This window comes from Sitophilus oryzae, unplaced genomic scaffold, assembly GCF_002938485.1.
Source record: "Sitophilus oryzae breed Bouriz unplaced genomic scaffold, Soryzae_2.0 scaffold_173_pilon_pilon, whole genome shotgun sequence".
In the NCBI taxonomy this organism is placed as follows: Eukaryota; Metazoa; Arthropoda; class Insecta; order Coleoptera; family Curculionidae; genus Sitophilus; species Sitophilus oryzae.
Window position 1 is genome coordinate 659,420 of NW_022146435.1, and position 12,566 is coordinate 671,985.

Sequence of the window (12,566 nt, forward strand, 5' to 3'; positions counted from 1 at the left end):
CAAATGCTGAAGCTCTGCAAACCTTAATCAAAGCACGTGCGTTTGGAATTTTGGGTGTGGCTTAACACGACTGGATCGGGCTAAGCCTGGCAGATTTCTGAAATATAACATATATTTCCTTCGACCACACACCCGCTTTACCCGACCCCTGAGAGCGACCCGAACAGTACAGCGTATAATAGACTCTTAATGGAAAAATATACGCATAAATCTTCGCGCCATGGCGTGGCGTGGCGTGTTGCTAATGGGGTCCAAGCTTAAGGCTCGTTTTAAGGTGTCCATTTTTCGTGCCAGGCAGTGTATTTGAAAACATATTCACGGATCAATGATACATTAAAAAATTGGTTTAGTAGTTCAGTTGATATAAAAATTTAGAAACTTATTGTTTGTTAGCATTGCATTTTCTATTTATTTTCTTTAAGTAGAACTAGATATGTAAACTAATATTTACCTCAAGTCAATTTCTACGCTCTTTACTACCATATATACATAATCAATTAGCGCACACTAAATATTATTATGCAAATCATGTAACCACAATGTTAAATAATACTTAACGAGTTAAGAAAGTTAACTGTACTTTTTTCTTTCACTTCGCCCATGTGTTTGAGTTGGCGACTGCTCCGTTCATATTAATTGTAAATACAGAAGAATTAACATATTTACGTGTATATGCAATATGGAAATACATATACGGCGTGATCAACAATGATTGAAATAGTTGGCAATACTGTTAGAGGATTTTAGGATTGGTGATTGGTACTGATGCTATATTTTTAAAGGATGTATCGAAATTACTCGCAAAACTTATGTTTATAAATATCATAGGTTAATCATGGGGTGTAATGCTAGTTCGCCTCCTCGTGGTACACCCTGGATAGCGTCTAATTATAGACGCAAACTAACTGAACTAGCACAACTGGCGACCAAACAATCCTATCTGGATCTCTTGGTCAATTGCATCACTATGGTACAAACACATGGAAAAATGCCTAGTCCTTATAAGGACTATATGACTAAAAACTTGGACCTAGCATCCGAGTCTGCCAGTTGAATGTGGAGGGGATTAGTCGAGCAAAATGCGATCTCCTTCACAAGATTTTAATTGACTACAGGCAATCCAGGAAACTCATACGGAAACTGAGGATCAACTCCGGTCAAGAGCAAGGATTTCTGGGTATGATCTTATAGGAGCCACTTATAATAGATCTTATGGTACTGCCACTTACATTCGGAACACAATTAAAAATGCAACTCTGAAGCGTGCTTGTACAAGTAACAATATCCATGAAATTACCATTCAAGTTGGCGAGATCACAGTGTGCAATATTTATAAAACTCCCGCTGCCCCATGGCCACAGCATGTCATCCAGCCTTTCCTTCACCCAGCTGTATACATAGGAGATTTCAACAGCCACCACACCAAATGGAAATATAGGGAAAATTATTTGAATGGCGAAAGCCTCATGGACTGGTCAGACGAGCACAACCTATACCTCGTATTTAAGATTTGTGTTTCGTTTCTTCAGACAGCAATGAACATCCGCTTCCAACTACACGAACTGTCCTGGATGATTTTCCACATAGCCAACATCGCCCTGTGTTAATAGAAATTGGGTTGAGTATCCCTTTAGTTAAATCTTTTCCCCGCCCGAGATGGAACTTCAATAAAGCAAATTGGGAAACATTCTCCAATAATCTCGACAAATGCTTAGGTTGGATCCCCCCTCTAGGGAGAAATTATGAAAGATTTGTTGGTGCTATCATTAGCATCGCCAAGAAAACCATATCTAGGGGTTATAGAAAGGAGTACATCCCGGGATGGGGCGAGACTAGCGAAAGGCTATACAGGGAGTTTCTAGAATCAGGTGACCGCGAAATAGCTGACGAACTTCGGCACAGTTTAAACTCTGCGAGACGCTAGAAGTGGACGGAAACTGTTGAAAATTTAGACTTTACAAAATCCAGCAGAAAAGCTTGGGCATTATTACGAAAACTGGGTGGAGATAATCAAAGAACAAGAGTGGATACTCCTGTGACTCCAAACGAAATCGCCTCTAATATTGTTAATACCTCAAGAGCACCAAGAGACCGTGCACACACAATCGAAATTAAGCGACAATTAAAACAGCTTAAATCATCCCAAGCCTTTTACCTTCGAAGAAGTATTAGCTGCATTACAACATATTAAGGCTGGCAAAGCTCCGGGATTTGACGGCATCCATTCGGAATTCCTTGTGAATTGTGGTAAATTTACAAAGCGATGGTTGATGCACTTTTTCACCGACATAATTAAAACAGGCACTATTCCACAGTCACTAAAAAGCGCTAAAATCATTGCCATCTTAAAGCCTGGTAAGCCTAACGACAAGCCACAAAGTTATCGCCCAATCGCACTGCTGAGCACAATCTACAAGCTTCTGGAGAGACTAATCTACAACAGAGTAAGCCCAAAGATAATAGAGAGTATACCGATTGAACAGGCTGGCTTTCGTCCTGGACGTAGCTGCGTGGATCAGGTTCTGTCCCTAACAACTTACATCGAAGCAGGATTTCAACGCCAAGAAAAAACATCAGTTGCTTTTATTGACTTGACCGCGGCGTACGATACAGTTTGGAGACAGGGACTGATCTGTAAGCTAGCTAAAGAAATTCCCTGCCGAAGGACCGTCAACCTGATCGACGATATTCTCCGAAATAGGCTCTTTCAGGTAAAACTGGGAGAGAAAGAAAGCAAAAAAATGAAACTTAATAACGGATTGCCACAAGGTTCTGTCTTAGCTCCATTGCTGTTTAATTTATATATCGCTGATATGCCTGCTACTTCAGCTAGAAAATTTAAGTATGCGGATGATTGGGCGATAGCTACAAGACATAAAAACCTCGAGGAGACAGAGGCTGTTCTTGCGGAAGACCTGTATTCCCTGGGAAACAACTTCCGCCAGTGGAGGTTGCAACCGAGCGCGGTAAAGACGGAAGTTAGTTGTTTCCATCTTAATAATAAATTAGCAAACCAAGAACTTAAAATAAGGTTTGAAGGTAACTGGCTGTCCCACAACAACACCCCAAAATATTTAGGCATTAAACTAGATAAGACCTTGTCCTTTAAGAAGCACCTCACACAAACTGCAGCTAAGCTCAACACTCGGAACAATATCCTCCATAAATTATGCGGCACCACGTGGGGGTCATCCGCGAGTACCTTGCGCTCCTCTGCGCTGGGTTTGGTTTACTCTACTGCTGAGTACTGTGCCCCGGTGTGGCTCAATAGTTCTCACACAGCAAAGGTGGTCGTCCAATTGAACAACACAATGCGTATTATATCAGGAACAATAAAATCAACTCCCACCCAATGGCTTCCTATTCTAAGTAATATTTCTCCACCACATATACGCAGGCAGTATGCACTTTTTAGAGAATACACTAAAATTACTAACATGCCACAACTGCCGAACGTCCAACATTAACAACCGCAAGCAGCTTACACCGGGACGGTTTTAAATTAACGGAGTCATGGATTAGGGAATGGGAATCAGAGTTACCAGACCACGCCGGGAATATGCCGGCTATAACTCAGAACCCACCAGGCTTTGACATGCCACGTAAAACATGGTCTGCGTTAAACCGGATAAGGACAAATCATGGGAGGTGTGCCGATTCTATGTTTAAATGGGGAAAGTCAGCTTCCCCAGAATGCGACACATATCCGGCACATAGTAGAAGCATGCCCTTTAAGATCCTATTCCGGTCCCTTTGATGATTTCCTGGAAGCTACAGACAGTGCAGTCGAATACATCCGTAATTTAGATGTTTGTTTGTAATACTTGTTATATGTATATTCGTTTGTACATTTTAGGATCTTGTCAAACTATTATTATTGTTTGCACGCATACTTGTTTCCTGCTCTTTACTTCTGCAGTGATTGTAATTCCATGTTTTGTTGTGATGTTTAGCCATACGATAGATAGATAGGTTAATCATTACTATCCTCTAGGTCTATAAGCGATACCAATTAAACTTTTAGTTACGTAATCGAGGGCGCGATTTTTAAATTCATTGTTGCCAACTATTGACATATTCGGCGCCAGGCTGACTAACTGGAATTTAAATTTCCCGCTGGGGATTCAGGTGGTAGCTCTGCTGTAAAAATGTCAAGTCCACATTTGATTATTTATTTCCTGACATTGTCATTTGTTTTGACACTTTAGATTTGTATTGCGAGTTTTTGGTTTAAATGAATTGTGCAGTGATACTTTAAGCATAAAAATTTCTATTAGCAGATCTTGCAATCGTTCTCATTAACAATCCAAGATACAGCCTGTCACAGCCTTTGTGGCTTTGCTCTTTTTCAGATCTAACGCTATTCTTGGTCTTGCTTTTTGTGCAAGATCAAGACTGGTCTCTTTCATCACAAGTCAGCAGCAAACACACTTAATTTACACCAGATATGGCCACAGATAATGTATATAAATTGCTGTAAATAATTCTTTTACACATAGAATTTACATCTTCAGTGCTTAAGTTAAGTTTAAGTATCTATGTCATTAAAGGAAATGGTAAAATCAAAACAAGATTTAATCTCGAACTGAACATAATTAAAAGCAATTATCGCTAATGATTCACACAGAGTCGAATTTGCTTAACAAGTAACCTGATCTTATTACGTCAAACATTTGCAAATCAAATTAGTACTGTGTTAGTACCCCTTCGTGTATACCGAGGTGTATACTTCATCTACGAATGTTTGTAACTTTCCATTATGGTACATAGAACATACATTTAAAGTACTCGACATATTTTTTTATTATCCTTTCCTGGAAATTTTCTGTTCTTGATAAATGGTTTAATGATTGCCAACAGAAATTTAACGAAAACAGTAATTGATGTTATAATAATAATAATAATAATCTTGATTTAGCATATTGCTAGTACAAACAATACAACTAACTTATGCCAAAGGCTATAGAGTAATAAGCATTCACAAGTATTACATACAAGCATTACAAAAACAATTTATACTATTCCTAGGCCTTTAAATAAGTAGACAATTTCTTATTAAAACTTACCAGCGTACCTGCGTTTCTCACTGCGTCGGGCAAGGAATTATACATAAGCAAACCCTCATAAAAATTGTTGGATGCAATTTTTGGATGCAATTACATTGGTCTTTAGTTATGTAATGGATGGCGCAATTTTTAAACTCATTGTTGCCAACCATGGACATATTCTGCGCCGAGCTGACTAACTGGAATTCAAATTTCCCGCTGAGAATTCAGGTGGCAGCTCTGATGTAAAAAATGTCAAGTTGCCAAATTTATTTATTTATTTCCTGACACTGTCATTCGTTTTGACACTTTAGTTTTGTATTACGATTTTTTGGTGTAAATAAATAGTGTTGCGATACTTTTAATCTTAAAAATGTTTACTGGCAGACCTTGCAGTCGAACATTGTTCTTTTTGAACGTTTTTGAAGATGGTGTCGTCAGATTTTCCAATCGACGTTTTGTCTTTGAGCTGCCATGAAAAAGCCATCAAATAATATAGATACTACGTTACTGCGTACTGCCATCATTATTTTATTATCAAGATGTATCTTTTCTTCGTAGTTTTCTTTGACTCGTCTATTTGCTATTCTGTAGCTTATTTTTATTTGAGATATTCGTCTCTGAAGAGGACAGTAATGATTTACAACAATAATTTATGCCTTTTCTTTTGGTCCTCATCAACATACCTATGAAATTGTGGTAATTGTTTTTAATATCAGTGATATTGAAAAAGCTTATTATTTTACTGCAACTCCATAGCAACTGTTAAGATTGTCTTATATCTATCAAAAATAGTAGATAAAATAGTACTTTAACCGCAAGGGTAGATTAAATGATACTTTAACAGCGAGGATAGGTTAAAAACTTTATTTCTTCTCGCACGTTTTTTAATTGCTTCCATTTGTGAAAATTTTTGTATTCCTTTTCATAAGTTATTCGGGATTTAAATGGAAGTAGTTTGGATATGGCGTTTGTCGCCTCAGCCTGAATATCTGTTGGTAATTTATTTATTTCGTTTTGAGCCATTTCTGGCTCCAATTCAATCAGCAATCGACACGAAAGAGAATTAAAAAATTTTGACTCAAAACTGACAACTAAACAGACAGCTTTATTTATTTATCAAATTACATAGAAACCAACCAGCCAAGCCAGCACAATATTTTTTCTACTCGTAATAAATTCCTTGAAATAATAATTTCTGAATATTTTTTAAAACGTAACTGGCTATGGAAAAAAATATTATTTTATACACGACGATAAAATTGCATTATCGTATATAAAATACCATTTTATCGTCTTGTATAAAAAGTAACTATATCATTCATTTACTTTAAGTCCAGAAGTTGATTATTATCATGTCCAATTAAAGCAACAATAACCCGATATGGACTTAAAGCCATCTCAGCTTACCAAAACTAGGTAGATCAACTGCCAAAAAATTTAATAATATGCCTTTTCCCCCCAATGACAGTGGCATTACAAAAACAATAACCACTATTTCATAGCTGTGTTGATTAGGACCAAAAGCAAAGGCATGTTTTAATGCCAAAAATTGTTCTAAATTATTACAATCTTCTTCAAAGGTGAATATCTCCAACAAAAATAAAGCTATAGAAACGAGTCAAGAAACAAACAATCGAAAAAGTATGCATTTTGATGGTAAAGTAGTTTTTAAATTCCTTACTTTCTTAAACCATTCCACAGGATGTTTGAAACTTTCAGCCAAATAACAATATTTTTTTACCATGTATACCGGGTGCGTCTCAAAAGTGGCTCGCCCTATAACTTTTTTATTTTTTCAGATAAAAAAAAACGAGATTTGGTATGTTAGTATATGACATAAATTAGAACTGATTGACGTGTTCAATTGTTTTTGGTCACTTTCTGTTTCAACGGAAATGACTACAACTTTTGATTTTTAAATGGCACCCTCGATTTTTTTTACTTTATTTGATAGAAAATGAGACTCTGAGTAGAATGGCATACCATTTGTCAACTTTTGACATTTTCTCATATTGTTTATTTGAAATTGTAACATGCGGTTCATAACAACAATTTGACTCGAAATATCAAGTGTGTGGTACCAAATTTTTCGTAAAAAATGTTTTTTTCAAATATGCTAATGAGCCACCTTCCTTCCGTTTAAAAAAAATTGAAATTTTATTAAAAATACGATTTGAGCATCTTTTAAACGGCCAGGACAAGACACCAAAAACATTAAACGATCAAATCTATTTTTCCAAAGCTTCTTGGTTAAAAATTAGTATTTTTAACACAGCCATGGCACTCTAAATAAACAATTGAATATGTTAATCAACCCTATTTTATGTCATCCTACTAACATACCAAATCTCGTCTTTTTATCTGAGAAAATAAAAAGTTATAGAGGTGAGCCACTTTTGAGTGAGCACCCGGTAGGTAATGGACAGACGAAGATTTTAATTATTAATTTTTTAAAGAGACTAAAAATATAAGTAAAAGTATAAGAAGTATTTTAGCTACAAATTACCTAAGAAATCATCAAAATCGACCTACTAAAACAAAATATACTGAACTTTCAAATACAAGAAAATTTTAAGGTAAGAAAAAAATAAATCTCTAATAAGATACCTTTTGTTAGTTGACTGAAAAACGAAAAATCTGTCAAAGTTTAATCACAGATTATATTGTTTGTTTAATCGGACCTTTTAAAAAAAATTATTTTATTTTTTGAGTTTACCAAAAATGTGTTGTATATCTACTAGTGGGTAAATGAATTTGTAGATATAGTATGACTTATTTTGAAACTTTAGTTTCGGAGATATAAATTTAATCGGACCTTTTAAAAAAATTATTTTTATTTTTCAGAAACTATTTGAGACAGAGTTTACCAAAAATGTTTTTTATATCTACAGGTGGGTAAATGAATTTGTAGATATGTATAGTATGACTTTTTTTGAAACTTTAGTTTCGGCCTTGGTTTCGGAGATATAAATTTAATCGGACCTTTTAAATTTAACCGGAAAGTATAAAACTGGACCTCAAACCTTTATTTTGTTTTAACACTTTTAAATAATTTTAAATCAGAAGAAAATTGGGTGGTAACATAAACAATATTAAAGAGTAGGTATTTACCATCACTGAAATTCGTATTTAATCCAATGGGCTGGATCTTGGATCCGTAACAGTACTTCTTATAAACTACTGTAACCAAAACTAACACCACTTTCCAATGCATAGTCACATCACAACAAACAACAAATAACAGTCTATTTCCACGTCATTTACACAAACATTTTGTTATTGTTTAAATCTCAGTGATTAATACACAAAGTACTATTACACATTTAGTTTATTAACAAGTACACAACAAACATTCGGTTTTTAAATTTTACGAATGACGACAAGTCATGCCGCGACAGTACCGCGATGTCGTACTGTATAGATGAGTACGGTACTACAACACGACATACAGTACCCGAACAGCTCACCGCTCACCAACTGAGCGATTGAGGAAAAAATGAATAGTGTTCGTACCGCAGAGGTTGGAAAACGCGGCGTTGTCGCGCATTTGTAGTAATTTTCTTTGAAGTACTTTATGTGAAGTCGGAGGGTCTTTAAATGGTCTTTACAATCTAGTAGACTATGAACTTAGACTATGAATAGTTAAAGCTATGTCTACACATAACGTTTTACCTCTTAGTTTTGCCTGTCAGATAAAACGGAAATAAATTTACGAAAGGCCTCACACGATCAGTATCATTAACAGTATTTTCAAAAACTATCAGTAATATAAGGGTAATATTGACCGTGTGAGTATTATAAAGCCCCGTTCTCAGAACGACGTCGTGTCGCGGGCGACACGTCAAAAGGACCAATGAGATTTGTACAAAATTCAAACAGCTGTCAATTTTAAATTTAGTACAGCTCTCATTGGTTGTTTGAAATGTCAAACTGTGTAGCCAGCGACACGACGCAGTCCTGAGAACGGGGCTTAAGTCTAGTTCATATCAAATAAACTTTTAGTCACGTGATTAAACTTGACCGGCCGGCACAGCTTTTACATACAGGGTGTCCCACTTAATTGATGAATGATGAATTGATGAATACAAGCCAATATGTTGGTTGTTTGTTGAGCGATATTTTTCATTTTTGGCAGGAGGCTGTATAGCTATAAGACGTATATATAATTTATTTCAAATCTGATAAATTATATTGAATCCTCCTTACCTACGATACTTAAGTTCTAATTTTTATAAATATTGCCATAAATATTGACTTAAGACATTTTTATTTTTATTATTATTTTTTAAGTACTTACGACGCCACTGGATAAACAACTGGTTTATTATCTTTTATTATCAATAACCAATTATACCCAATTATCAATTGAAGGGTCGGCCGTAACAACGTTGTATATAACAAAAGAAGTGAATGGAATAAATCACGAAAAACGATAAGAGGTCATTTAGGTGATGATAAAACTTCGTATTTAGTATAGTTTACTAAAGTTGCTATAACTATACTGATTTATAATTTTTAAAAATGCTTATTACGAAATATCCAACTATAGAGGTCATTATTGTGGAAAATGCACGTAACAACGTTGTATGTTCATGTAACTTACAACGTTGTTACACGTAAGCAATGTATATTAAATTAAAGCAAATGATTTTTTAATAGATTTACTTTATTAATAAAGGTTTTAAAGAAAGAACTTACATAACGCAAACATTATTTTCAGAAAACTGGTTTTACAAAATAAAATCTTAGTACTAGATAAATTAGAATATTGTTCTCCAGCATCTCTTGAACGTTTTCTCGCGTTTTGTTTCCAGTTCTCTATATTTAGTTTCCTTTTTTTCCCCTATTTAAGTGGGAAATATCCGCGGGTGAAAGTTGCACCGCCCTCTTACTAAGCGCTTAAACGCACGTACAACGTTATTATCGGGAATGCAAGGCTTGCACTGACTGAAGATCGTCCTATTGCCAGACATCCGGCAAAATTTTTCGGTTCCAGTTGCGCCAATACATTCAAATATGCTTAGAAAACGTTGTTTTAGGGAAACATCACATTTCAGCAAAATGTTACATACAACGTTGTTACGGCCGACCCTTCAATTAATAATCGATTTAAGTTTGGTCGAAGATGGTCGAAGATGTTGACTTTTAGTTCGTTATAGTTTTATAAATTTTTGTTTAGAGCATATTTTTCAAAGTTAATAGTGATAGTGATTGTTTTAAATAACTATTTGGATTTTTTAAAATATTCCTCAATAAAACGAATAAAAATTATATTTCAGATTCCATTGAAAACTGGGTTTTTAACTCAATTTATTAATTTGTATTAGCAAACTTAATTTTTTTTTAAAGTTAACAAGATAAATTGAAAATATTTAGTTTTTTTTGTATCGTATCCCAATTATTATGGAAGCTATCTGAAAACTTAAATCGATTATTATTGATAATAAACCATTTGTTTATCCAGTGGCGTCGTAAGTACTTAAAATAATAATAATAAAAATAAAAATGTCTTATTTTAATAACACACCCTATATCAATATTTATAAAAATTAGAACTTAAGTATCTTGGGTAAGGAGGATTCAATATAATTTATCAGATTTGAAATAAATACTGTCCTAAGGGTAGTTTACTCTTGACTCGAAAAATATCAAACCCCATTAAAACGTACGTCTATGAGATATCGCATTTCTTACCCTGGGTAAAATGTACGTCTTATAGCCTCCTGCCAAAAAATGAAAAAGATCGCTCAACAAACAACCAAGATATTGGCTTGTATCCATCTTAAGTGAGACAGCCTGTACATATATTTTTTTAATAAAAATATTTTAGGAAACAAAAATAAATTAATTATAATAAATATAAACAATTATTTACATCAACGAAACTCACCTTCTTAACAGCACTTAAGGAACATAAAATGCCATTACTACCACTTTCCCGTTCAAAATATTCTAATAAAGTTGCGATAAGTTTTTTACGGCTATTAAGCCGTATCTTGTACACTCCGCACTAAAAGAGGTTCTAAAAGAACAATGTTCGACTGCAAGGTCTGCTAGTAAACATTTTTAAACTTAAAGTATCATAGCACTATTTATTTAAACCAAAAACTCAGTAATACAAAACTAAAGTGTCAAACGAATGACAATGTTAGGAAATAAATAAGTAAATGCGGCAACTTGACATTTTTTACAGCAGTGCTACAACCCGAATCTCCAGCGCGAAATTTAAATTCCAGTTAGTCAGTCCGGTACCAAATATGTCCATGGTTGGCAACAATGAATTTAAAAATCGCGCCTTTGATTACGTAACTAAAAGTTTAATAATTGCTTTCAAATATACAGGTGTTTCAAATATACAGGGTGCTACATAAGTGCAAATATTTTTAGGAATAGTATGTTTCGACCCCAGAAACACGATTATGAGGTTTTTTTCGCGAACAAATTTTTTTAAAAATCTGGATTTTTTGAAAATTTTTTTAGTTAAAAAATATAATTTGTTAATAATATGGCAACAGAGGTAGTAGATTAAATTTACAAGATAGAAAACCCAGAAAAGATCGGGTGGTTCAGAAAATTTTAGCAAAAAATATTTTTTTTCTACAAACGTCAAAAAATGACAAGGTTCGCGAATTGATAGCAATGTGCGAAGAGACAATTTTTTCATTTTCCTACGTTACCATGACACGGTGTGCGAAGTAATGCGCGAAATGCCTATTTCGCACACTGCATGTAAATTATACGGGATTTTGGAATTTTAATTTTTGGAAAATGAAGAACTAAATCATAACAAATTATTTATTTCGAAATATTCAAGAATAAACAAATATCAAACTTAACACTAATGCATATTCTAGTTATTATTTACAATATTAACATTAATAGTACAACCAGTGCATGAACCAATACTTAATCTCAAACTAGATAGTTCTGATCAAAGGTTCTGATTTTGCTTGAGATATGGGGGTTTTGGGAATTGAGACACTATCCAATTTTGAATTTTTTTTTTCGAAATTAAAAGCCAAGCTTACGGGTTTTTTTCGAAGCAATAATATAATAATAATAATTTTTAGAGATATCCCGATTTTTCCCAACTCGTGCGCGAACTACTTTGGTGATTAGTAGTACTTCGCGCACTAGATACAAAAATAACTATTTTTGGAAATTTTTAAAGTAAAATAACTTGGTTATTTTGGATTTATTTCAAAAACGGTAAAGAAGAAATATATTGAGATGAACCGCCTATTTAAAAATAGACATATTTATTTAAATTCAAAACATTCATTTTTAAGACACTCAGTATACATAAACAAAATTATTGATTTTTAAAATATTATTCACAAACTAGGGAGAGGGAAATCAGGCGACGACCAGAGATGATTGTTGTTAGATAATAGCTTCTAGACTACCATTCGAGACGCGTTGATATTATTTTGGTTCTTGAGTTTTGTTACAAAGAATGTTATTAAAGGTAAAGTAAATGTTTTCTCATTATTTAACTAATATTAACTAAATCATATT

At 34.1% G+C, this 12,566-nt stretch overlaps 1 protein-coding gene across 1 annotated transcript in view; it reads right to left on the minus strand.

The window, feature by feature from the left end:
- The window catches only part of LOC115881781, a 91,562-nt gene extending 83,051 nt beyond the window's left edge, over nucleotides 1–8,511 (minus strand). Inside the window, exon 1 of the mRNA XM_030899430.1 lies at nucleotides 8,160–8,511. Within this exon, the coding sequence (XP_030755290.1) occupies nucleotides 8,160–8,262 (103 nt within the window). The 5' untranslated portion in view covers nucleotides 8,263–8,511. The remainder of the gene's footprint in view (nucleotides 1–8,159) is intronic.
- Between the last annotated feature and the right edge of the window lie 4,055 nt (nucleotides 8,512–12,566).